At 38.7% G+C, this 26,845-nt stretch overlaps 3 protein-coding genes across 4 annotated transcripts in view; 1 reads left to right on the top strand and 2 right to left on the bottom strand.

Moving 5' to 3' along the window:
- Positions 1–1,323: 1,323 nt before the first annotated feature.
- ampd3a (adenosine monophosphate deaminase 3a) lies at positions 1,324–14,383 on the top strand. 2 transcript variants are annotated; one of them, XM_085354872.1, is made up of 15 exons: positions 1,324–1,381; positions 8,435–8,657; positions 9,179–9,353; positions 9,782–9,947; positions 10,047–10,266; positions 10,370–10,499; positions 10,988–11,182; positions 11,320–11,451; positions 11,544–11,707; positions 11,787–11,913; positions 12,431–12,594; positions 13,320–13,440; positions 13,642–13,815; positions 13,975–14,085; positions 14,207–14,383. In XM_085354872.1, exons 1-15 carry the CDS (start codon positions 1,324–1,326, stop codon positions 14,381–14,383), a joined length of 2,337 nt encoding a protein of 778 aa, XP_085210998.1. The 2 variants fall into 2 exon arrangements, with proteins under 2 accessions (XP_085210998.1, XP_085210999.1); XM_085354873.1 differs by lacking the exon at positions 1,324–1,381 and adding an exon at positions 5,825–5,849.
- A 466-nt stretch (positions 14,384–14,849) lies between these two features.
- On the bottom strand, positions 14,850–16,659 carry lyve1a (lymphatic vessel endothelial hyaluronic receptor 1a). The gene is made up of 6 exons (XM_085354871.1): positions 16,532–16,659; positions 16,248–16,431; positions 16,022–16,161; positions 15,416–15,595; positions 15,237–15,309; positions 14,850–15,139 (listed from the first exon to the last, which is right to left on the bottom strand). Exons 1-6 carry the CDS (start codon positions 16,617–16,619, stop codon positions 14,995–14,997), a joined length of 810 nt encoding a protein of 269 aa, XP_085210997.1. The 5' UTR covers positions 16,620–16,659; the 3' UTR covers positions 14,850–14,994.
- A 2,186-nt stretch (positions 16,660–18,845) lies between these two features.
- Positions 18,846–26,845, bottom strand: part of irag1 (inositol 1,4,5-triphosphate receptor associated 1) — a 35,052-nt gene continuing 27,052 nt past the window's right edge. The window contains exons 30-38 of the mRNA XM_085354870.1: positions 25,392–25,532; positions 25,046–25,177; positions 24,275–24,425; positions 24,023–24,072; positions 23,130–23,261; positions 21,725–21,786; positions 20,981–21,091; positions 20,727–20,855; positions 18,846–19,303 (exon numbers count right to left, since the gene is read on the bottom strand). Of these exons, the coding sequence (XP_085210996.1) occupies positions 19,141–19,303; positions 20,727–20,855; positions 20,981–21,091; positions 21,725–21,786; positions 23,130–23,261; positions 24,023–24,072; positions 24,275–24,425; positions 25,046–25,177; positions 25,392–25,532 (1,071 nt within the window). The 3' untranslated portion in view covers positions 18,846–19,140. The remainder of the gene's footprint in view (positions 19,304–20,726; positions 20,856–20,980; positions 21,092–21,724; positions 21,787–23,129; positions 23,262–24,022; positions 24,073–24,274; positions 24,426–25,045; positions 25,178–25,391; positions 25,533–26,845) is intronic.

The raw sequence follows: 26,845 nt of genomic DNA, 5'->3' as shown, positions 1-26,845 counted from the left end.
ATAGCAAAGAGAAATGAAAAATGCATGCCATGAAAGAGTTTGGGTTTTAGGAGGTTAAGTTGATAGAATGGGAGCAATAACTCAAACAACCACTCAATACAAAGAAGGTAAGCAAAAGGGCAGCTCTGAACAGATAACATATCAAACCGTGGAGCAGACGGGATATAGCAGCAGAAAAGGACAATGTTTGCCACTACTGTCAGGTAAACACAAGAACCTGAGGCCAAAATTCATACATGATAACAACCAGAAGACTCTCTCTTTGGATGATCTTTGGATGGATGCTATGTAAATTTATTAAGAAAATGAAATTATAGCAAATTAAGTCAATGCACAATTACAGGCTTTAAAAAAATACCCCCTTTTAGTGAAAACCATTACTTTCTTTGTAGGTCCACGTGTTTATCTAATGCAGTGGTTCTCAATTGTGGTGTAGTACACACTTTTCATCAGTGATTGGAGAAAAGAGTGAGTTTGGGATTGTAAACACCTTTTCCCTAGCTTCTTGAAGTTAGACATGCTATGAAAAGTTTGAGAACTGCTGATGTGATGTGTGTGCCATGCCACTTCTCGGCAAAATATCCTGCAGTGCAACAAATCAACCACAAGAGGACATCTCTGCCTCTAAAAAAAAGGAGCGAGACATTTGGGGGAAAACCTAACAATTCATATACTGAGCTGCTGTGAATGTAATTACTACTAATATTAACCTGCCTCATAAAGTTGTGGAAGGTCCATTAATGGCAGACTTCAGGATTCGGTTTTAGCTCATATCCTCGCACTAAGATTTGGCCATGAAAGAGTTAAGGATGGAGCGATGTGTGCTGCTGGCTGGTGGGTGAGAAATCAAATACTTTCTCAGCAACAAGAGCACAGCATGACTTAGATGTTTCTGAGAGACCTTGAGCACAGTTTCAACTCACTTCAGACACAGCAGAGCCTGAAGAGGTGAGTGGACTTATTCGACATACTAGTCTAGTAGCTGAGATGGCCACCATCATAAAGACTGAAAGGCAAAAATCACTTTAATTTTTCCTGCTAGGTCTTCACGTTTGTATCCATTTTTCTCCCCGTCATATAGATATTGACGGGGAGAAACAAATTCTATACAGATTTGTTACACTGTATGCGATCATTTGTCACTCGTAACAAGTTTATGTGTATCCATATCTAAACCGCTGATGCATAAAAAGAACACAGACTTACGGGAAAGTCTATCTGACAAGTGTTATAGAATTGCTGAAAGAAGAGCGGCTTGATATTAGTAGTTGAGTGCTTTGTTTTTTATCTGTACTGTTTTCCAGACCCTGGCCACTGAGAAAGATGAGAAGAGAAGACACACCTCTTTTAAAACAGCACTCAAATCCCGGCTTAGGGAAGAGTGAGTCCTTTTCTCCCCCCCCCCACCCCTCGCTCATGTCTATCTCTCTGCAATGTGGTTAATGGCTTTCTCTTGTGTCATTGGCCTCCCTGTCAGATGTGACATTGACAAAGAACCAATTTGGGGACTCAGTCAGCCACAGCAGTGAGGTGTCTGAGAAACTTTTTTTTGAACGATAAAGACAGCAGAACATAGCGAGCTGAATCTGAGATAGGTGTGCGAGTGCTCAGTTAATGGCCTCCTGAAACCTCCTAGGGGTCTTACACAAGTAGTAGGAGATGATACATGTTTCCACATTATAGTGCTTTTAAATCAGACTCACAAATACGAGGGTGCACAGACCCACATTAGCACAGTCCAGTGCGAGAACCATTACAATACTCTTCACATTAGCGTCTAATAATGCTGCCTGCAGACCAACACCACTCTCGGACATTTGATCCAGTGTTTCCAGACACACGATCTGAAAGGTTCTTACGATCTAGAACAAAATGTTTTCCTGCGCTGAGGAGTCACAGATAGATTGCAAACATTTGTAATTTAAGCGACAGATTGATCACAGTGTAGCGGTGCAGTGGAAGTTAGCTGCAGGCATATTCATAGTAATTTGCTAAATATCTTAAAATTATAAATACAATTAGTTTTATTAACGTAAGGAAACAAACATCAATCTACTTTAAAAGATAAAACAATGAATCAGTAAAGCCTCCATTAAAAATTTAAATATGCAGTGGTGTAGTATATAATATAGACTCCTAATCATAATATGAATATATTACATGCATATGTATCTGTTGCTTTTTTATTTTAAAAACCTAGCAAACGGATATGATCATCATCTTTGCTTTGAACTCACAGTTCATACAGGGGATCAGGCTGACTACATAAGCCTCCCATAAGAGAAAATAACCCTGGATCAGGTAACTGTTTTATCAAATGACATCAACACAAATCGAGACAAGGGCACGCTGATGTTAGAATAAATAAATAATAAAGAAAAGGCCCATTTAACCTCAAAAATCTTCTCAACAAACATATCTGTCATTCTGTCACGAGCTGTTCATTTATGGGTTTAATTGACAGAAAAACAAATGAATTAATAGAATATTGATGCTATTGTAGATATAAGCAAACTGATACTTAACCAAAAATGGCTCAACCTCTTTACATAACCTTTGAGTTATGATCTTCTCAAATACTTTCATAACATTAGAAGTTAAAGTCACTAGCCTATAAACATTGTCTACCTGAGGACAAACCTTTTCTGGTGCTCAGAAATTGTGCCACACCTGTTTTCAATTGCTGTTATCTAATAAACACGTGTGCAACAGCATCAGAATTGAATAATATGAAAATTATTTTAATGTACTGCCAAAAAGCTCAGTCTGTCTATTGTTTTAATATCTACTGAGTAGTGACGGAGGATAGTGACTTATGAAAATATGAAATATCAGGAGGGGTCCAGTTTTTTCCAGCACATTCATAAGACTGTGAATTAATGACTAAAAAGGACTCTGGTGGTTATACAAGCAGGAGTCTGTTTTCCTCTCGCCATTTCCGTGTGTGCACACCGTACAGTAGGTGACACACAGCTGTGTGTTTGTATCAGAGAGCATGTGTTCCCAATGGACAGAAAGCAGAATAGTGAAAAAGAGCAGCAGGCTATGTCTGACTTTGACTGAAACCCTCCCTTTGTTGACGGCCAGTTTTAACACATTCACAGTACTAGTAGCACTGCCAACATTATGCCACTGGCTCCTTTAAATAGAAAGAGATGGTAGACTCCTAAACTGCAGACAGCATCTCTTAAGGTATCGCTGAATCTGCGCATACCTTCTTTAGAATCCAACTTGAGATGACGACACGTTCAGATAAGGCTATGGCTGTTGTGCAGATAAGGTAAGCACAACAGGTTAAATGGTTGTGAGGTTGCTATGGTGTAAGCTTCTTCTTTATCTTCTTCTGGCTGCTCTGTTTATGGGTCACTACAGCAGATCATCTGTCTCACCAACCCTCTGCATGTCCTTCTTCACTACATCCTCAATCTTGTCTCTAACTTTGTCTCCAGACTGCTCGACCTGAGCTGTCCCTCCCACTGAAAAACATCTTACCATCTTCTAAGTCTTCCACTTCCAGCTTCCACCTGCTGTCCTTTTGTTAATGCCACTGTGTCCAAACCACATCATAGCAGCTCTCACTATCTATAGAAGGCATAGGTGTAACAATTCTCCAAAACCACACGCCATTTTTTTATTCTCCCCACAGCCGTGATTGCATGATCATGATTGGATCATACAGCTTTTACCAGAACAGAGTGCTGTAGGCTTCAGCAGCTCCAAATGGGTGTCAGTGTATAGGACCACAGCAGCTTTGAATGAGAAAGTTAACTTAAGGAAATCATAAGAAAGAGAAACAGGAACCTGAAAGGAATCCAAATTGATAAAAATAGCAAGTAAAAGTTTAAAAGGGGAAGAATCCAAAATTCCAGCTGAAAGTGGTTGAAATATTTTTTTAAAAAAGAAAAAAAAGCCTACATCTCCTGTTAAATAAAAGTAAACAGTTCAAATTTTGTTAAACAATGAGTAGATGTTGGTATTATTACCCAAAGGTTAGGATTAAATGTACTTATTATAATGGATATTTGGTGTGCTAGACTAAACATAATAGCCAAATAGTAAGCAGGCCAGCCTTGTGCTTTAGAACAGGTGGGTTTAAAAATTATTTTCAGGGTTTTGTGCAGGTTAACATGTCCAGGTTTCAGCAGTAGATTTGGATTGGATGCCCCATTCATCAGTTACCACATTCTAAATATCATTACTACATATTAGACCATTCATTTTGTCTTTATTAAGTACACTTTAGTATAAAAGACTCATCTTACTGTATTTACTTAAGTTATTTCTGCTATAAATATACAGTTTTCACTTTGAGAAAAATAAGAAATGACTGTGAGTCAAAAAAGAAAAGAAAAGAAAAGTGATTCTTGACTTATTGACCCATAATCTGGCAAACATATCTCTCGTGAATGATAACAAGTCATTCTGAGAACATTTTTGTCACAGGGTAGGCGCTGCAATCAATGTTTAACAAAGAAATATATTTTTATTTATTTATCCAGATTAAGTCTCATTGGGAATAAAAATATATTTTTCAAGAGAGATCTGCAGAAGATGTCACCAGAAGTCGCAATAAATAAATAACTAAATAAATCTGAATATAATGTAAAACGCAGAGTTGGTAGAATAACGTTCTAAATCATGGCGACTAAATTCTATTCATCAACATAAAAAAGTCTATGGGGGCAAAACGCATTCAAACATCGCCAGTCATTTTTTGGCAGACATGTTATAATGCAAATGATAGAATTACAGAATTGGCCCGCACGGATGCTTTTTTAACCCGTGTTCTTTTATCTGAAATGACAGCAGCGTCAAACGCGTCAAATGACAAACAGACATGAGAGCAGACTAGGAACAAACATGAAGGACATTCACGCATTTTTGCATCTGAGTGTGTAAATCCCACTGAAGTGAAAGCTACTGAGCCCAAAACAACGCAAGAAACAAACAAAAAACTTAAGCAGTGCTGTTAGTAAAATGCGGCTCAACAGATTTAATCTATAGAACACATTTATCCAGTAAATAATCTGTCGCAGATAGAGCATACAGACAGACGATTTTAAACCGAAACTATGGACCAGTCTGTGTGTTCAGCATGAGCTCCCGCGGTGACCTAGAGAGCCCCCTTTACTCCGAGTTCAAGCTCGACTTACCTCGTTAACCCATCGACCTTTCCGGTGTTGTGCCAAAAAGTGATTGTCTGCCAAAAACTGATTTCCAATGTTTCTGTGTATTTTTTATGTGTAATATCTTTACGTATGTTCGTAAATAGACTTCGGTGAACAGGGTTTACAAAGGGGTTATATAGAGAATTAAAACAATATCTGTTTTTCAAGTATCTTTACAACTCAATGCTATTGTACTTACATTATAACCAATCCGGTCCTTTATCCCCACTTAAAATATTTTTACGGAAATATTGTAATATTTGCTGCCATTTCTGCTGTCCTCTTGGCCAACTTACTCTTACAAAAGACATTTTTAATGTTAATGAGATTTTTTTTTAACTGGATAAATAAAGGTTATATAAAAGTCACTGCCAAAAACTGATTGCGGCTTCAACCTTGTTACACGAATGTTGTTTGTGGCTCAAGATGACTTTATGTCATCCATGAGGGATGCATTTGACATATGTTTCACATATTATAGCCCAACAAGTTACTTATAGCAGTTTAAATACGAGCAATCAGTTTTTGGCAAATACCGGAAATCAGTTTTTGGCAGACAATCACTTTTTGGCACAACACCGGTAAATCCTGGCACAGATTTTCCTCAAAAGCCACCTCGCAGACCCGCCCCCTCTTTTGTCAGTCATGCGGTGCAGATGGCGTGCATAGGTGAGCGGTCAGGCAAGCAGAGTGCAGAATCGGTCAGATTTAATTTGATCTCCTATCAGAATGTAATGTCGTGTAAGGCGATGGACATGCAGACGCTATTAAAAAGGATGTAGGCCAGCTTGAGGCCGGCCTGAGGTCAGGTTTAGGTTGAACTTTGGTGCTAACGTTGTTGTTGTTGTTTGAAGGCAGCATTCATGGCTGTTTCAGCAGCTGCTGTCTATAAAAACATTCGTCTTTATGTATATTTTATTTCATGTTCATTTAACTTGATTCATTTTAATATTATAAAATGAATCAATATTATATTATATTTATTATATTTAATATATTACAAAGACTACATCGTAGGTCATTCCTCTATTTAACTCTGATATATGGGCGAGGGCAGTTTAGCACACTGAACATTAGGCTGTATTGCAAGCACAGGCCAGGTCCTGCTGTAATTTGTGCAAAGTCTGCCAAATAATGCATATACTTAGTCTTGTCTTTCACACTTATCAGTTTTTTGTTTATTCCTTTCTATACACAAATATGTTGCCTTTAGTAGTTTTTGCTTACAGGTAGCCCTGAAAAAAGAAATCACTCAGAAATGAGGAATCCCAGTTTAATCCTCACTGGCCTTCGTTGTGAAGCACTGAACTACAGTTTTTTTATGAAACAAAAGCATGGGTTTCATCTAAATTATTTAGGTGTGTGTGGCAAGAGAGGAAGTTTAATGATTCATGAACCCATCAGCCAAGTGGCTTTGAGTCTTTCTTTCCAAAGTGTTGTTGTAGAGCCATAAAGGCCCACGGTGATGGTGATGCATTCAGGATACTGTGTGTCCTGATTGATGAGCTTCCTGGAAACACCCTGGCAGAACAGAAGCCGCCTCAGATTACAATGTACCACGCAGTCTTTCTCTGTTGTTGTTTCACCACTACAATGATAATCAAGACACTGTCTGTTAGGTCACGTTTTTGGTTTGATATACTGTAAACAGATTGCGTGTATATACTGTAGTTAAAATAAGGGATTTTTTTTTTCAGTTGTAGTGTTGATGAGAGCTAAAAGAGAATCACTGCTATTCAAAAGAGGAGACAAAAAAGAGGAGTTTATTTTAACAGAAGACTTGCATTCCTTTCATATCTGGTTAATGTTGTTGAACTAACTTAACTAATGGAAGTTATTCAAAATTCTTTCAACATATGTCTGGTGGGGATTTAATGAATTTTATGCAGGTCTGTTCATTATTTATATCAAAGTATAGTACACACAATAGTGTAGTTTATTTTTATGTAACTTGTAACTTTACAAGTCTTCAGGTCGACCCACTCTGATTTGCCTAGAGGTGTGTGTGTGTGTACTAAAGTCCCATTTTTGAGTGCACACTAATTAAAAAAAGAAAAACTTCACATTGCAAAAAATAACTGGTGTTAATTTCTGTAAATAGCTTATGTGAGTTCTTAATATAAACAATTGTATTTCTCAAAAATACAAGACAAAGAATGCTCTTTAATTTGAAATTCTTGGTTACAAAAGTGAAGAAAATGTCATTTTCATTCAACTTTGAGAGGAAGTTGTACCATAAAGTCTCAGTACGTTATCTAATCTGAATTGAACAACGTTCACGAGTTTCCAGATGTTATTCTAAATATAACTGAGAAAGTGTTTTTACATATATGCATATTTTTCAATTTTAAGACCCACTTTGTAGGGATGTACGTTATCCTGGAGGAGTGTGATAATTCAGCCCAAGTTTAAAATATACTAAGAGGCATTAAAAGCACAACAATGCAGCATTTTCATACAACATTTATTCATAAAATGACTTGTAATAATTCATAAATAAATAAATACATGCATATCTAGAAAAGTACTTGATGAATGAAGAAGCTATAATTGCACCGCAATCACTATTGAGCAGAAAATATCGTGAAAATTCGATGACTTAATATTAATGTTACTGCAGTTAATAATGATATTAAATATTACTGCATTGCGCTGACTGCATTCCTTTATATAAGAGGTGTTAAAAACATCATGCATGACATGAACTTTAGCTTTTAACATTTTAACAAACAGTTCACTCAGAACTCTCTAGGTGGTGATGCTGTGCAATAGTTGGATAATGAAACAGAATAGAATAGAAATATCCTTTATTGTCCCTTACTGGGGAAATTTGGGTGTTCCAGCATCAAAGTGACAGGCAGATGGAGCACGCAGATTCAAAAAACAATTTGCAGCATAATGAAAAAAATACAGTACAGTTAGTAAGTTATTAAAAATTAAAAAAATTATTAAAAACAGAAAAAGAAAAAACTGTGCAAATAAGAGCAGGGATATTAACGGCTATAATGTAACTATAATATAAACAACTTATTGCGTTTGTTGGGCGCAGTGATAGTTATAAAGTCTACCTGCTGCGGCGAGAGAGGACCTGCGATGATGAATGCCCTGTCCCCAAACACGTGCACAGGTAGATTTCCCTGTTTACAAAACACCACACAGTAGTCAGAGCATTTAACGTCCTGACAAGTACTGCAGACCTCCTTTGCACTCTACAGTCAGAGACTTCAGACGCCGGCCATTTTACTGATGCTTCTGGTCTCTTGCAGACATGCCTCGTCAATTTCTAAAGGTGAATCTGAGTGAGGTGGAGGAGGAGACGCAGTTGCTTGCAGAGAAAGTATATGCATCGGCATTAAAAGAAGAAGAAACCAAAAATGCCTTGTCGATGTTCACGATGCCTGAGGACTGCCCAATTGGCCTCCAGCAAGCCAAAGACCATGAACTGCTTAAGGAGCTGGCAGAGCAGCAGTCAGAGGAGACTCTTAAGAGGTAAGTCCTGCTTGGACTCTGAACCGCAGATCAGTCTGTTCATGCAAGCAAAATTATCCTAGTATAAAAAACAAAACAAAAATCCCTTTATAAGACGTATATTTTCAGTTTTGCTTATTATTTATGTGGTGTTAGATATACATGAGCCAAGACTTAAAGTTTTCAGTCTGCTCCTTTTGATTTTTCTTTTGTGGTCTTGATTCTGTATGATGTAATATAGTCTCCTTAGGCACACAGCTCTGACTGTTAGCACTGAAGCCACACCCACCTGTTATTTAAATCTTTTCTTTTCCATAAAAATGGAAGGTGGGGGTAAAGGGGGATGAACTAAAACAGATTGTGCAAAGTTCAAACTGTAAATAATGCAAAGCGGCTCTGTGGAGTCTAATGATATAAATGTGAAGTTAAAACTGAGCATAATAGGCCCCTTTTAATGAGTCATCTTACCATGATTTTAGGTAAAGACTCGTTCATTTAAGTGAGCTTTGCACCAAATGCTAATCAAGTTGCTGACTTTTCAGGAGGAACAGCCTGAGGATGATTCGTTCCAAGTCACTTTGCCTACAAGTCCCAGCCAATGCAGATTGGGCACGCCTAGTGACACCATTCATGTCCCCCAGTTCCACCAGCTCATCTGTGCAGGAAAACTGCCCTGATTATCAGAGGGTTACTATTAGTGGAGATTACTGTGCTGGTGTAAGTACTCTCGTTGAAAGTGCCAACTGGTGTAGTTACATACATATACATCCCATATGTAATATTTTGAATTTGAATATTAAATGGTAAAAAAAAAAAAACTCAGACAAATGTGAAATGACAATATCTTCAAATTGAATGTAGCATGATTTAAGTGTGCAGTATCCAAAAAATCGAATTATTGGAAGTAGAGACAACTGCATGTCTTCCTGCCACCCTCTGAAGGAATTAATTCAAAATCTTAAAAGTGCAAAACTGTCTACATTTTGAAGTATAAAAGATGAATTTAGATGCCAGTCAAAGCATTGTTGCTTCAAAATCTAGCAGCCAGTCACTGCACAGTGTCCCTCCATGATCCAGTGTAGCCTTCACTATTACTACTATTGGATTAGACTTGAATTTATGTTTAATGCTCATCCTCCTCTCAGATCACACTGGACGACTATGATCAGGCCGCCAAAAATCTGTTTAAAGCTCTGCTTCTTCGAGAGAAATACTCAAAGCTAGCCTATCACAGATTCTGCAGAACAACGAGCAAGTTCCTACGAAGTGCTCAGAACACGACCTGGAGCGAAGAAGATGAGGTCCTTCCAGGTATGATGTACGAAGCTGAGCTGTATGTATAACAAAATTTAAAAACATGCTTTGTTCTAATTTATATGAAAGTAATGGAAAAACCTTTGCGACCACCAGACATGTGCCCATGTTCAGAAGCTGGGGAGGATCCCTACTGCATGGACAACATCCCCAAGGATCTAAATTATAAACTGAAGATGAAGGATGGGATAGTTTATGTGTATGATAATGAAGAGGCTTTCAAACAAAACCAGCCTCATGACCTTCCTTACCCAGACTTGGAGACCTTTGCTGTAGAGCTGAGTCATGTGCTTGCCATGACTGCAGATGGACCCACGTAAGTTTCCAAAACAATTATGCAGACATGCTGGTTGAAAAACCGGTTATCATCCATTCTGCACTTTTTAGAGAATGAACTGAGTGTCACTTTCAATTTTCAGGAAAACCTACTGTCATAGGAGACTAAATTTCTTGAGTTCAAAATTCAACCTCCATGAGATGCTCAATGAGATGGCTGAGCTCAAGGAATTAAAACGTGTGCCTCACAGAGATTTCTACAATGTTAGAAAGGTTAGTATTCCATCTCTGGGAAGTGAGGCAACCATTACATCTGACTGAACTTTAAAGTGAGTGTAGATACTAAAGCATGCTCTGCAAACTACCCAGATTAACCTGCAGCTGTTATCATTTAATTGCTTGGCAAAAAGCACTTTGAAGAACTTCTGAATGTGACAGCAATGTCGTTTGTAGAGGAGGCAGAGCCTGAAGCCTCAGGGGAAGCTTCACCAATTACACCATCCAAAGTAAGAGCTGGTTCTGCATCTTTGGCACAAAGTGAAGCACATTTTCAGTGCTGCTGCTCCTTTTGTCACAACAGAGCATCACCTCCACTCTGAGATCCATCTGGAAAGGAAAAGCTAGTTGAGGTGGTTCAGACATCTGTTTTAGTTGCCTCTTGGATTGCTGGGCCTGAATACCTTCTGAGCATGCCCAACTGGGAGGGGTTAAATATAGGATATTAGTGCGTGCAGACTGAACATACGGTTTCTTTCTTGCAGGTGGACACGCACATTCATGCAGCTGCATGCATGTCTCAGAAACATCTGCTCACCTTCATCCAGAAGACGTATCAGACTGATGCAGAACGTGTAGTTTTAGAAAAGGGTGGACAAAGAATGACACTCAAAGAGGTTTTCCAGCACCTCAACAAGGACCCCTATGACCTTACTGTGGACTCTCTCGACGTACATGCTGTGAGAAATATTGTCTATTCTTTTGAATTCAAATATTCCATTAAGACAATATATTTAAGAATTTCAGATTTTGTCTTTCTGCTGCTTGCATCATTCTGGGATTCTGAATCACACTTTATGATTTATTACATTTACAGGGGAGACAAACCTTCCACCGCTTTGATAAGTTCAATGCGAAGTATAACCCAGTGGGAGCCAGTGAGCTTCGCGAAATCTTCCTGAAAACTGACAATGTTGTTAATGGAGAGTATTTTGCTTGCATCATAAAGGTACTATCATCATTTGTAGCATTTCATCAATTTCAAGACGGAGTGATGCAGAGAAAACTTGATGCACTCTTCCTCTCACCATTTTTTTATAGGAAGTGGCCCATGGCCTGGAGGAGAGCAAGTATCAGCATGTAGAGCCACGCCTGTCCATCTACGGAAGGTCTCCTGACGAGTGGTACAGTCTGTCCAAGTGGTTTATTGACCACAAATTATACTCTCCAAACATAAGGTGGATGATTCAAGTGCCCAGAATATAGTAAGTGCTTCATGCTGAAAATGCAGGCTTTTAATGTAAATGCATTTTGTGAAATCTAAAATTTACTTTTATGTTGCAGTGATATTTTCAAGCTAAAGAAGCTGATACCCAATTTTGCCAAGATGCTGGAGAACATATTCCTTCCTTTGTTTGAGGCCACAGTCAACCCACAGAAACACAAAGAACTTCACATTTTCCTCAAATATGTAAGATTTGTTGTACCAAAACAGATCTCAGCAAATATTATGAGGATCAGTTTTGCACAAAAAGATGTACTTCATGTCTTCAAATGATGCATTTATGTGCAGTATAATAATAGTTGAGTGATATAGCAGACTATACTGTAGTGGTAAGCAGATGCACCCATTAGGGCAATGAAAATATAATGACGCATCAATATGAAAACATGTCTTTATAATATAAACTGGCTTCATAAAATGTAAAATTGTTCAGAAATACACTGTATGGGCAAAGGTATTGTGTTCCACTACTTAATATTGAAGTACAGGTGTTTTTAGTCCCATTGCCACAGGTGTATAAGCTCCTGTGGGTGTAACCTGCAGGTGGCCCAGTACGTCTGTCCATATATTGCACAATATAAAAATAACTGACTGTTGATTGGTAACATTTGTGGAAACAAATGACTAATAACCATTTAATATTAATACCTGCCGGGCTTCATTAAAAAATCCCAGCAGAAAATGACTGTTTTTGTGGATGCAGGTGTCTGGCTTTGACAGCGTGGACGATGAGTCCAAACACAGCGATCACATGTTCTCCTTCAGGAGCCCAAAACCAGAACAGTGGACTTCAGTTGAAAATCCTCCATACAGCTACTACATCTTCCACATGTACGCAAACATCATAGTCCTCAACAACCTCAGAAAGTAAGTATCATTCCCCAGGTACGGTGAAGTATCAGAAGCAGGCAGATTGAATTTACTTGATGTCTGCTAAATGGGTGACTCAATATAAGTATATGAAACCCAAGGTAATTCAGAGTTCTGCACAGAAAGGGAGAAAAATGCAAAGACAGTTAAAACATGTCAACTATATGTGTATATCATGATATAAAGCTGTATTACTCTACCCTGTAATGATTAATCTTTAGATGGGGAAACACAGACAAGAAATTAGGGTTAAGATGAAGTTGCAGACATGCTTTAAGCCCCAATTTAAATGTTTTATCTCAGATGTACAGAAAGGTTGTACCAGCAGTGAAGACCATAAAAAATAAAAGCTGATTCATTTTTTAATATTCTAATTTTGGAAACGCACAGACGGCTTAAGAGGTATCTGCCCTGCCGAATAACTGACAACTCCTTTGTGTGACAATAAGAATACTTTTTTCTTTCGTAAACACATAGATGAAGGAAGACTTGACATGGATGTAGGACATGTTAGACCCTGACCTAGCAGTGTGTGTCCAGCCCTCAAAAGACAGTTTATTCTGTCACTTTGTATAACTGTCAGTGGAAGAGTGACTAATAAATTACAGGAAAGCCAGTTCTGAACTACTTGATGCTTAAAGCTGATCGGCACTCGGTGTGATGAAGATGATTAAATGCTGTTATGTGATGTTGCTTATTATACTCTTCTGCGTCTTGTATAGAGAGTGTGGACTGAACACCTTCCAGTTCCGTCCCCACTGTGGAGAAGCTGGATCACTCACTCATCTGGTCTCTGCCTTTCTCACTGCTGACAACATCTCACATGGACTCAACCTGAGGAAGGTACTCACGACTGTCCCGAGTTATAAACCAGTAAACCACAAAGCATTGCTTATAAACTGCAGAATATCCCAAAGGTCACCGCTATAGTACGGACTCCAACTCACTCAGCATTAAGATAAAACACACAATGACAGTGTGTACATTTGTGTGTTTTCCCATCTTTCACGTTCACGAGCAGCACCTCTGTCAAACTTCCTACAGAGCCCAGTGCTGCAGTACCTGTACTACCTAGCCCAGGTACCAATTGCAATGTCTCCACTCAGCAACAATGGCCTGTTCCTGGAATACTCCAAAAGCCCGCTAAAAGACTTCCTGCACAAAGGTCTGTGTGTGTCCCTGTCCACAGATGATCCCATGCTGTTCCACTACACCAAGGTAAAAAAAAAATAAATAAAAAATCTACAGGAAACTGTGTTTTCAGGTCATCATTCAGTGATCCAAAACCATTGTTTGCCTAACTAATACAGTATTTGTTATTTTGATTCATTTCTGTAGTCTGAATAAAGCTTATCTGCTATTTGTGTATCCTCTGAGGAACCACTGATGGAGGAGTACGCCATAGCAGCTCAGCTGTGGAAGTTCAGCACCTGTGATGTGTGTGAAATAGCCAGGAACAGTGTGCTGCAGAGTGGGTTTTCTCACCAGGTGTGGTCACATCCTTCATTTGAAAAAAGACAACATAAATTCTGTCTTAGCAGGCATTGGTCAACTCACACAAGATCTAATCATCCTTTCTTCCACCTACTGTTGTGATTACTTTTGCAAGGATAAGATGCACTTCCTGGGAGAGAACTATCTGAAAGATGGACCCGAAGGAAACGATATCCGTAAGACCAACGTCGCCCAGGTCCGGATGGCCTACAGACACGAAACGCTGTGCAATGAACTCAGCTTCATTGTTGATGCAGTGAAGGCTGAATCTATGAATTCCCACAGCGAGTAAAGAGGACCTCACATTTGACAGAATCGAAGCATGTTGCACTCTAAGATATCTACATTTACCTTTATTTATTTATTTTGTAAAAAGTGCCTCTGGCTGGCTGTGATGGAATAAAAACTTCAATAAAACTAAAACTAAAAGAGCAATACTTAACTAATTGCAAATTAATAGCAGATGGGTTTTCTAAAATTGAATTGTAAGGGACGATGCTCAAGTATTCAAAGGCAAAGCTGTGGAAGCCCACAAGATCTCATAGAAACTTTTCACAGCCCATATCAGACATTAGAGTTACCAATGAGAGAACAAACAAACAGTTTGCTTAAAACAAGCTTCAGTGACTTTTAAAAAAGCTTGAGAGATACTGAAGAGTAAAAACTAGAATAATGTGGATTTAAGAAGTGGGTAAACCTGCAGAAAAGCTGTTATTATGAGTTTTTGTTGTGTAGAACACCAAACCCGTATGAGTATTTAAAATCATTTTATTACAAACACTGCCCTCCAGTGGCTAAAATGCACCATTTAACAGAATACAAAAAGAAATCACGTTACAGCCATTCTGTCTCTTAATTTAACACAAATCGAGGATCACAAACAGTTTCTCATCAGAATAACGTTTACTGTGCGTCGTCGCCCACTTCTATCCTCTCATCTTCCTCAGCAGCTTTCTTGGTTTCTGTAGGGGTCTTCACACAGATCCACTCTTCTGTCTGGATGTACTCTTTCTGCTCTTTCACGTCTGACTTCTGAGAGCAACGTCTTCTGTTTTTTATTAACAGATGGACAGGAAAAAGATGTAATAATATGCAACAAGAGAAACTTTATTGTGTTTTATGTATTATAAAAAAAAAGCTCTTACAATTTGAGGTATGTCAGGATGATTGTTATAAGCAGAAGAAGCGCACAGGAGCAGAAGATGAGCACAGCTTTTCCTAAAATATGAAACATGCACACTGTTGATAACGAGGCCTTTGCCTGTCTATTAGTCTTGTGCTGTGTTAACTGACTGTGACAGAGTTCAGATTACGAGTCCCATACCTGCAGTAAAGCTTTGTGAGCTGCTGGCAAAGCGGGCTGGTTCTATCTCACTGTCGAGCGTTTCAGGAGTCGAGGAGGAAGATGTGGATGGTGGTGTTGTGGTGTGGTGTGTGTGACCCACGCCATGTGTGCTCTTCAAAGGACTGTCAGTTACTTCATCCATTCGTTGTATCGCTGCATCTGTGCAAAGATTAGACGATTTTCAAACAATTCTGATTATTTTTTCTTTTCTTTTGTACTTCCTCCTGTTTGAAATGATGATTATGTTTTGGAAAGTGCTAGGAGTGTATTGTATGTATTTGAAAAACCTTCGATAAAAATGCTCTCCAATGTTTTTTTTTTTTTTTTTTTTTTTTTTTCCCCATCCTAGTTATGTGGAATATACTAAAATGCTGCTGAATACAAATTAAAATCCAATGCGAATACAATAAAGAATCAAAGTTTGTGTTAAGAGTATTCATTAATACTAATGTATTCTTATTTACATAGACTATACAGCAGACCTGTTTTATTCTTTGAATAACAAAGCTGTGAACAGCATGCACAATCACTTTTTAAATATCTTTTGTCTCTTCATAAGTAAAATGCAGGTGCAAAGTTACTCACCTGTCTCGTTGAAGCAAAACACATCAAACTTTTGTTTTACGCTGGCTCGCCAGGGCACCAAGCCGCTCTTATTCCTGCCACAGCTGGGAATTGGGTGGATGCGGGGAATGACTGCGAAGTGTTCATCAATCCATCCAAACCTGAACAAAATATTACATTAGGTGCTCCTCGTTATATTACTCAGAGGTGATACTGAGGTGATTTTTTTCTCTCACTTTGGTCTCACCTGCATGTTTCTAAACCTCTAGAAAGAGCTTTCTGTACTTGTGCTTTTGAAGCAATGTTCAGTCCAAAGGACCAGCAGAGCCTGCGAGCTTCACTGGCATTGAAAGCATACTCAGGCTGGTTGAGCTCATTTAAAGATGTGACCAGCATTACTCCTGCAATACTTTGATTGAATCCTGGGGAAACTGGAAAAAGCATATTTATATTTACTATATATGGTAGTACAATAATCTATATATATATATATATATTTGTACATATTAGAAAATATGTGAAATAACTTACCTCTGAGGTTCCTTATGTCAGTCATTTGAACAGACAAGGCTGAAGTAACGAGCAGCGCTGCTGGGAGGCAAAGCCAGATGATGTTCATGACTGGTCAGAGTAAAGACAGATGAATGCTGGGTATCACTGCTGCTGCAAGGTTTATGTGTCTCTGAGCCAAAAGGCACGGTTAAATAGAGGTGATCATGCTCACTGGGATGTGTGGACTCTGTCACTGCCAGAGAATAACGGAAAAGGAAGAAGGAAGTAGTGCACATGGGTCAGATCAAGAGCCATCCTATGTTCTGGGAGCAGGGCTCAGGAGACGATAAGTAATACATCAAAAACACTAATCTGCAGAAATTCAGTAGAAGGGGAAAAGCAGTGCACACGTGTTCCCATTCAGCATTTTTAATGTGAAATGTTGTTAAACTTCAATAAATAAGTTATGTTTTCAGGTTCAACTGCAACCAGTATTTTTACAGGCACAAATATATATATATATATATATATATATATATATATATATATATATATATATATATATATATATATATATATATAAACACTCACATTTACTTATTAGAATTCTCTTTTGAATCTTATTACATCGAAAAAGAAAGTTTATTAAAATAGTTTGCTTACTCTCTTTGCACTGAATAGAATTGCGTACAGTTTTGTTGTACTTTTTGTGTGATGAAAATAAAGAGTCTGTATATAGTAATTCTATTCTATTCCATGATTCTGTACAAACAATATATTAAAAGGATAAAGTGAAAGCACAAAAGGTGGGATTTGCAGTAGAGTTGTGAAAGTTTCTGAAAACCATGATGTAATACACTCGAGAAGAGATTCTCTTCTGTCCTGATGATTTCCTCTCTCTGGGAAATTCTCCATCATGTGTGCGCTTATTATCTTTGGTCTCCTCAGATGAGCCTTTGGCACGCGGCCTCCTATTTCCACAAAAACATTTCTCCGCAAGCCCCGATGGCAGGAAATGACGCAGAGCCTGCTGACGAAGATGCAGCAGGGTTTTTGACAGATGTGAGGTGACACTCTGGATTAGAGCAAGAATGCTCATCGTACATATCACCTCTCTAAGAGTGGGGTTTGCATGTCCTTAAAGTTGTTATAGAATTAAACTAAATTAGACTATGAGACTTTCAAATGGGAACACAATAGAATTTCCCAACAGGTCTTGGTGAGAGGATTTAGACATTTTTCCAGCAAAAGTATCCTGTGGCCTCTGTTTGCACAGTTGCATCTGAACAAAGCATGGTCTAGTTTTGCAGTGTGGATACACACCATCACACCACACACCTAACGCAGACCCTGTAACCATAACTATAGCCCCTTAACTTTATCGACTATTACATTCTAACCCCCAACCATAACTCTGACCCTAACTGCCCCCTTTTATAAAAATTTTGTGGACATTGGCAGGTTTTTTCCCCCTGCATTCCAAAACTATATCATAACAATGTGATTGGATACTTGCAATATTGACCCTGGACCAGCATTGAATATGATGATCCAGGAACAACACCAATATGGGGATATCAGATTATTCTGGAACAGAGTGGAGATATTTGGTCTTAATGCACAGCTCCATGTTTGGTGTTTGGTGAGAATCAAATACAGCAGACCTCAACTCAATGGAAATGCTGTGGTGCGACTTTAAAACATCTGTGCAGGAATAAATGCCCCCCAAACTCGATGAAATGGATCAACAAAGAAGAATGGGCCAAAATTCTGACACTTCAAGTTATTGCTGCTAAAGGTGGTTTTACAAGCTACTGAATCATTGGCAGTACTTAGTTTTCATAGCAACGAATATTTGTCGCTACTGAAATGACTAGAGGAAATATTTCAGGCACTTTTTATTTAAAGGAGAGGTGACAGACCATAAAATGAACAGAGAACGGACAGCACAGGCGGCACACATGTGCAAAGACAGAAAAGGAATCATGAAGTCTAAACAGTGCTCGTTTACAAGAAAAAAAAATCTCTCATGGCACAAATGAGAACCATGAGCTGAGTATTGCACTTGAAGAACTGCTGTGGAATGTGCTTACATTTGAAACATTTTTTTAATAGAAAAAACAACAGATAAAAACATTTTTCTTTAAATATGTATTAAAAGTCTCTCAGGGACTTCATTATCTATCAAACCTGAGAGATTCTATTGTGTAGATAAATATACAATGTTTCTACTGTGGCATTTAATGAAAAAGTGCCATATTCAGCATTCAAAGTACCAGAACCAGAATGTATAATTACAAGATCTAATTTAATTAAATATCTATTTCAGCACACAATATAATTGGTCCCTAAACAGAATCATCTTATCTTTTGCTGCAGCAAACATCCTTTCAACTTTTCATTTCAAGCAAGATTATAACTTATCTCTGCTGACCATGAAGAAGGCCTCACGAGCCATAAAGCCTCCCAAAATGTCTCTGACCCTTGAGTATCGGGGTCATTTGATTCAAGTGTGTCTGATGATATGGTAAACTGGCAGAGACGTGATGTATGAGGTCTCTGTTATTCTGTTTAGCGGGTTCTTTCGTTGCACTCTTACACCCAGTCCAAAGATCTCAATCAGTGTCTCACACAAAGTTCCTCTTCCCTTATGTGTCCTCGTGTCGGTTGTAATAGTCACTGAAGAATGAATAAATACTGAACACCACACACACAGCCACAAACAGCGTCAAAGTGAGCCATAGAAGCCGCCGACTCGTGGATACCTTGGGGCAGAACTCGCCTACAACAGCCAGGACTTCCTCCATCCTCCTGCAAAGATAATAAGTTCATATAGCAGGTGACAAAATATTGGGCAGGGGAAAGTGCTCATTATGGAGGAACTACAGAAGTTTCTTTAAATTACAGACATTATCTAAACTATAAAAAGACAGGGAAAAAGACCGTATATATTTGTTGAAATAATGGCTGTGGAGGCTAATTTTACTCTCACTTTTAATCCCACAAGATTAATTTAGCGATACGCATGTAAAAGTTATATGCAGCTGTGCAACCTTTGCAAGCTGTGCAAAGGTCTTGAGCTTTTTCCTGTAATTTTTTAAAGTGGTCTTGAGCAAAAGTTGCCAGACATTGGCTGCGTTTTCACTCATTTTCAGTCCAGTCCTTGTACCTGACTATTTTCTTTCTTTTTCTTGTTTTGACAAATGAATCATTCAAGCATAAAAAAGCCAACACATAGCAAATTAACAAAGACCTGACACACGACCTGAGTTGATCCATGTACCGTTTATGTTTGCTTTTATGCTCTATTTTCACATATGTTTGCAAATGCTTCCATAAATCACTGCACAAATCACTGAGTGTTTTGTGCTTGGACTTATTAATCTTTTCTGTTTTTTTATGTGTTATACATACATGTGTTCAGCACTTTCTGGGTTGGTTTCCTTATTTTTATGCCTTTCTAGTTTTAGTTTAGTAATCTAGGTTCTGTTCATGGACATTGTTTGTACTCAGTTCCTTGTTTCAGTTATCCTGCATCTTACTGTTAAGTCTCTGTCTCTGTTAGGTGTTTTCCTGTTTTATCTTGGTGGTCTTTCATCTCTTGTTCTTTGTGTGTAATTCTACTTCCCTTGGTGCGTTATTTCTAATTAGTTCCAGCTGTATTTCCCAGCTGTTTCCACTTCCCTCATTACTTCTTGTAGTTATTGTCTCCATTTCCCCTTAACTTTCGTTGAGTTGTCCTTGGCAGGTGTCTTACCTAGTGCTGGTCTTTCCTTGTGCTTTCTATTGTTCCCTGAATGTTTGCTTTCCTCATCTTAATACGTCATCTTGGATACTTTCCAGACTTTTTAAACCTTGGTAGCTGTCAGCATTAAAAGCTCACCTTATGTTATTCTGTCTCAGCGTCTTGCATGTGGGTCTGTAATAAGGTCTACCATCCCCACAGCAACTCATGAGAGAAATGAGGTGTGGCTAAAGACTTTTGCAGAGTACTGTAGATATAAACTCACTCTTTGTGATTTTAAAAATGGGTTTGTGGTGTTGTTATAATTTTTTTATGTATTTTCAATTAAATGTAACATTTTGTGTGTAATAAAGAGATTCATCTTCCACTGATCATGAATTATTTACAAAAAGAGCACAAATAATTTGTTGTGCTTATATCAATACTATCAGAGATGAGCATAAATACACAATTTATATTTCCTTTTCTAACATGACAGAGTGAGTTCACCTGCTGTTCTTAAGCCTCTCTCCGCTCTCTTCGTCCTTATTTTTTGTTTCCAGCAATTTGTCCGCAGCACTTTCGTCTTCACGTTTTTCTTCCTGAAGCGCCTTGCCTTGCTTCAGTCCATCTTGGTAGCTGCGTTTGAAATATTCACATTTACAAGTGAAATTGGGACACACAACTGAAATGATTTCTGATAAACAACTGTGTCATCACACTGTCCGCTTATCTACACTAAAAAGCAGAAGAGAGGGCCTCACCCTTTTTGATAGGCCTCCTCTTCGATATTTGCCTTGATCTCGGCTCGGAGCTCCTCCAGGTTTACTGAAGGCTTGGCTGGCTCATTTTCCTGCTCCGACACACTCTTTCCACTGCATTGTTTCAGATAGGAAAGAACAATTAGCCTTGGACACCGTGACGATCACAGCAGACGTAACAAAACACTGTTACAGTCAGGTTCCATCACAGTACTGCGGCCCGGTCGTATAACGGATGAGACGCAGCGCAGGCCGAGTGGGATGTGCATCCCACCATCACGAGAACGATGAGTACAAACGAAAAACTGTGATTGCACTTTGCACATTTGTTATTGCGATTGTCCTTAAAGAACATCTAGCCCAGACACTGAGAGAGCTCTACTCAGGCTGACTTTATAACTACAATATGATTGGAGCCTTGTGCCTGGACTTCATCAAACTCTTTCATAAATGTTTAGATTACTGGATAGCAGTCCCGTAATAGCATATCCCTCAACTCTAGCTTTTTTTTTTTAATGCTTTCAGGTTTATTTTTACCTCACTGGAATTGTTTCTGCACTTTAAAAACATCCTGAAGGTCACAAAAACAAGCTGAAGTCCCATCTGAGCGCTTTTGATAAAAATGATTAGAAGTTCAGGGGTGAGAGGACTGAGGAATGACCTTGAAAATTAAGCAGTGGCACGTGACTTACATGCAGCCATGTATGTGTGTGTGCACGTGTAACAATATTAATACAAGAAACATACCATTCTGTTCCTGGTTGTGCAGCCTCTGTGGAGGTGGTGCCTTTCACGTCATTTGCTTCACACTGAGGAGAAAAGTGTTAAAAAAAATCGTAACCCTAATCTAAATCTTAATAACAAAACAGTATTTGCTACAATTGGCTTTACTTCTCTGGATGAACATATGCTTTAACATTTCGGGCCTTTATAAACTTTATTATCTATTTTTGATTTTTCAGTTCCTCTTGGAGAAATACTAATTTCACATTTCAGAAGGTTTTTGGCACAGTTACATAACCCTTGTTTTTGTGCTATGGTCTGTGTATTTTGAATTTTGTACACACTCAACAGATGTGAATTATCTCAAAAAGAAAAAAGAAAAATGACAGAGTGATACAACAGTTTTAACCAAGGACAGCAAAACAAATCTGACTAAAACTGTGTTGTGAGGACTGCCTCGAATTTCTTGAGCTGACATTGTTTTTAGTGATTGTCCCTCGAGAGGATTCAAGTGTCCAGCCAGGTTCCCTTCACTGTGCCAGAAGAATGTCACAACTTGTTTATGGAACCAGATTTGACTGACTGCTAAGCCAGGACAGATCTAGCCTTTCCTTGACTTTCCCAAAGGAAATGAAGGTTTTTCTAGCTACGTTCACTTCTGGTAAACCCGGAGAACTCATTGATGACATAGATTGAAGTGATGAGTTATTTATAGGATCAAGCTCTACTTGTTCAGAAACTAATTTTGAATTTGCTATCCTGAGATGCCCAGTGATACCTTGCATAGTGTCCAGCAGCACCTGGAACCTTGTATTGGATAAGCAGAATACCTGGAGAGAACCCAGGAAGGAAGATGCAAACTCCACTTTGCACGCAGGGTCCTCTGATCAGTAATCATTGCTTTAATATGAGACAGACAGTCTGATACTTTATGGACTTTATTGTACCAGTTTCGACTCATGTCGATGGTCAAACACCTGAGTGACCCTGCTAAAGTAAAGTAAACTTCTATAGAAGTAATCTTCTATATGCCAGATATTTGGTGTTAATATGTTTCTTATAAAGATGAACTATTTTAGCAGGAACTCATTCAGAAACTCCACAGTTTTATTTCAATGTGCTACTGAGGACTGCTCTGAGAATCAAAGAGAAAAACATTTGTTTGTATCAAGCAATCTGTCACATACGACACATAAAAAAAGTTTTAAAAAAGTACTTTTTCCTTTTAAAAACTGTTTGTGTCTGTAAAAATGCCAGCTACATTTACAGAAATACTTGAGTGGAAGTATTTTATTTTACAAGAGATGAATATGTTGCCCACCTGCTGAGAAACTTTAACTCAGCAGTTTATCTGTGAGCGTGGGTGTCATTGTACTAAATGCTTAATACATCATTTCCCATCATTTCTCATCAGGAAAGGAAGACCTACCAGGACAGGAAGAGCAGCACCAGTTGTGGGTCCTGCGTTGGAGCCTTGGCCAGCTGTGGCCGGGGTCTGACCCGGGATGTTAAGAAGATTAAACTTTGGCACCACCGCTACGCTCACCCTGCGTCGAGGCACCTGGTCGGGTGAAAAGAAGACAAAACATGGAGCACTGTGTTTTACAAAAACAGAGTCACTATAACTTTTCTTTTTTGTAAAGAAAAACGAAACAGAAAAAAACTGTAAAAACGGGGGAGGGTGAGACATTTTTAGGTGTGCTCGCAGCATGACAGTATGGTCATACTTGCCACCCACTTTGGCGGACGGATTTATCTCTGACCCTTTGGACTGGTCAGTGAATAGGAATCATGGTCCCTAGAGGCGCCGATGGGGACATAATTTATAGGGGCGAGGAGGTTAAGACCATTATCCTCGTCTAGTCTCTTTATTTTATTTTATTTATTGTTGTTTAGGGTTCAATTTAAGATTCTTCAGATCACTTTTAGAGCTCTTCATGGTCAGATGCCTCCGTATAATAGTGAACTTCTGTATGGAACCATATCTAACTACTAGCTCTCTGAGCTCAGCTGATCCTGTTGGTGATGCGTCAGAAGAAGTTAATGACAAAAGGCAAAAGGTGACTGTGCTTTTGAATTTGTGGCCCCCAAGTTGTGAAACTCGCTTAAATAGAATTTTGGATCTGTGGACACTGTTGATAACTACCAACCTGTACAGATTTACTTTTATATTTTTAAACAGCTACTGTGAAAAATAACCATGACAATCAGCCAAGTGGTTGAATCTTTATATTGCTTGTTTTGTCTGACTGGCAGTTGCACATCCAAAACCTGTGCAACAACGTGAAGCAGAAAAAAAAACACAAAAAATTCATTGCTTACCTTTCCAGGGATGAGGGGCATTGGTCTACATGGACGTGGAAGTCCATCGTCTTTATAAAGAGAGACAAAGAACCAGCATTAATAAAGCACAGTAACCATTTAAATGCTGATGTTTCTCCCACATCGACAGTAAAGCTGCTCAGTAATGCAGCATTAGTACACTCCAGGCGCTGTGGGAATTTCCTAGCGGAATATACGAGTGAAGATGAAGCCAGCAGCGGTGCTGAAAAGGGAACACAAGTGTAATCTTACCTCCAGGGTCTACAGACACTCCGTAACGAGTCGAGTTCTGGTTGGCCAGCTTCTTAAACTCCATGAGCTCTGCATGGTCCTTCTCATACGTCCTCTTAAGATTTTCCACATACTGCATCATAACCTCTGTGGCCTTGTTCATACGCTTCTCCTGTTAGACAATAAAACCAGTCTAAGCAGGCTTAAGTTACAGCATGAGCACAAAAACAAGAGCTTCCACTAAAAAACTGTACATAGAGAGGAAATCATTCAACAGATGTACAAACCAAATACACAATAACCTGTGTATTTATGGATTTGTCCAACATATCTTTGACTTCTCCCATCATGTTGCTGATATTTTAAGTGAAGTTAAATGTTTTTAAAGGTGAATTAATGACACTATAAATAAACTGAAAACACACAGATTATTTATTTGATATTATGGGAAAACACAAACAAGTATTTCTCTAAAAATATCCACACTCATCATGAATGAAAAAGAGGAATTAATAGATTGCTATTAATAGATTGGTAGCTGTACACAAAAGCAATGATTCATCTGATTGATTTGGGGTTTTAAATAGCTGAAGCTCTTTTCCTGATGTTTTCATTAGCTGGCCTGAGGTCAGCCATGACATCAGATAAAAATCCTTCAGCATAATTTAAAAAACGCTGCCAAACAGGCATTCCTGGAGTACCAGTTGTTTAAACAATAAGCTGTTTCGTGTATTTTCGCAGCATGTTTCACTAAATTGTATAAAATTCTCATTCGTCTGTGTGTAACTGCACCTGGCGAACTGCGCCCACTATCTCTGCTCTGCTGGAGAGCCGTGTGGCAAGCCTGTGCAGCACTGCTACCGTCTCTTTTAGGCGCTGATAGGCTTCGCGCTGCTCCAGGTTCTGCCACATCGGCGCAGTCATCTGCAAGAAACACAACATGTTGTTGCAAATCTCAGGAAGAGAAAGTGTGCGTCCTTTATTGCACCTGAATTAACTCAGGCAAGAAAAATATTTACTGTGGGACACGTCCAGGAAACATTCAATAAATGAATGAGCACTAAAGAGCCAGGGGGAAATCTCCTTTTGTTGTAAGTTATCATCTATCTTACATCAGCCTCTGCTTTCGAGGACCAACCTTTAGCGCTCCTTTGAAGTTGTCTAATTCTTTTTCCGTGTCCTCCTCAGTCAGGTTCCTCTCCCTCTCTGACTGCTTGAGTCGCGTCTCCAGAGTGTAGTTGTCATTACGAAACGCCAGTGACAGCTGGACGAATGCATTCTGTAGAAAGAAAGCTAATGCAGTTCAACACTCAGATTAAGAAACATATTAAAATGAAGGTGAGCTGCCTGTGATCGCAACACATGAACTCATTGTAAATAGTCATAGACGGGAGTCGGTGCACACGGTTACTGATGTGTGAGAATCAAGCGTCCCTGAGATGAGCATGGGGAACAAACTGTGAGTGTAGCATTCGACCTCTTGATGTTTTGTTATGTTGATCAAAGCTAATCTGCAGAGGTTTTTCCAACATACACGCCTGAGAGGAAATCTATGACCTCTGACTGTCCTGATCCAGACACATCCCAGAGGGAGCAGCGCGAGAGGCTATAGTCCGGGGCTTACAGCGTCACAGATGCCTGGATTTTCTCCACAGGAAATCACACAGAGTCTCTTTGGACTGATCAGGAACAGAAAAACACTTTCCTGTTGACAGAACACCACCGAAGCCAGGCAGGCAACCTCTGACGACCATGTAATTGTTTTTGCATCTCTTGTATAATTTTACAACTTCCATGAGCAACTTTTACCCAAGAATATCCCCAGCAGGGAATTATAAAGTTTTTATGATTCTAAGCATCTGCTTTGGGAACACAACAGGTTATTACAAACACTTGCACATGTACTTGAAAAAGCTCAAACCTGAGTGGAACAATCCATCTGCTTCCAGTGTTTGAACACAAGTCACTGTTCAAAGCAAACACTTTACTGCTGGCAGTCACTTTTATGATTTGCTATATTCTAACTCATGTGCAGCTAATCACTGTGGATAATTTAAAAGGCGCAAGTCAGAACGTTAAAGCAAATATGTCTTATTTGAAAAGGAACATTTGGAATCTGCTTAAACTTATGTTTCATTTTTCTTTTCTTTGTTTAAAGAAGTAAATTACATTTTTAAATTGGTCGAGTCTCCACTCCCTTCAGGCTTCCAAACGTTACATAAGATAAAGTGTCTTTAGCTTCTATAGAAACATATTTGCTCATTTATTTGTGTAAACTGACTTTGTGCACAGAAAATATGTGAATGAGCTTCAGAAGTGCTGTTAGGTGGATTTTGTTACCATCATTTAGCTGTTTCCAGTCTTTTACTAAGATTAGTTATCAAACTAACTGCTGTAACAAAATTATTTCCCAAATTTGCAATAAATATTACTTTATATTACATCATATCGACTGGCATTATTAGGTAAAATTAGATTTTCACAGATACATCAGTATGGAAGTATTTATTGTCTATTTTCAGTCAAAGTGATGCTTGGTGTAGCCTCAAATCAGTCCCAAAGGTGCTCAGTTTCCTGTTCTTAGTGATAGGA

The sequence above is a fragment of the Diplotaxodon limnothrissa genome, linkage group LG1, assembly GCF_057381915.1.
Source record: "Diplotaxodon limnothrissa isolate DT_005_m linkage group LG1, D_limnothrissa_male_GT1.1, whole genome shotgun sequence".
Lineage (NCBI taxonomy): Eukaryota > Metazoa > Chordata > Actinopteri > Cichliformes > Cichlidae > Diplotaxodon > Diplotaxodon limnothrissa.
The sequence above is the reverse complement of the archived record's forward strand: the minus strand, read 5'-3'. Positions and strand labels throughout refer to the sequence as shown.

Bases quoted from the DNA above. Each gene is read 5' to 3' on its own strand.
- ampd3a (XM_085354872.1), top strand. From the start codon at position 1,324: ATGAGAAGAGAAGACACACCTCTTTTAAAACAGCACTCAAATCCCGGC. The intron at 11,914-12,430 runs GTAAGATTTGTT...TTGTGGATGCAG, and splicing joins TTCACATTTTCCTCAAATAT to GTGTCTGGCTTTGACAGCGT. The intron at 14,086-14,206 runs GTGTGGTCACAT...TACTTTTGCAAG, and splicing joins AGAGTGGGTTTTCTCACCAG to GATAAGATGCACTTCCTGGG.
- lyve1a (XM_085354871.1), bottom strand. From the start codon at position 16,619: ATGAACATCATCTGGCTTTGCCTCCCAGCAGCGCTGCTCGTTACTTCA. The intron at 15,310-15,415 runs GTATGGGACTCG...TTCATATTTTAG, and splicing joins CTCACAAAGCTTTACTGCAG to GAAAAGCTGTGCTCATCTTC. The intron at 15,140-15,236 runs GTAAGAGCTTTT...AATAAAAAACAG, and splicing joins ATCCTGACATACCTCAAATT to AAGACGTTGCTCTCAGAAGT.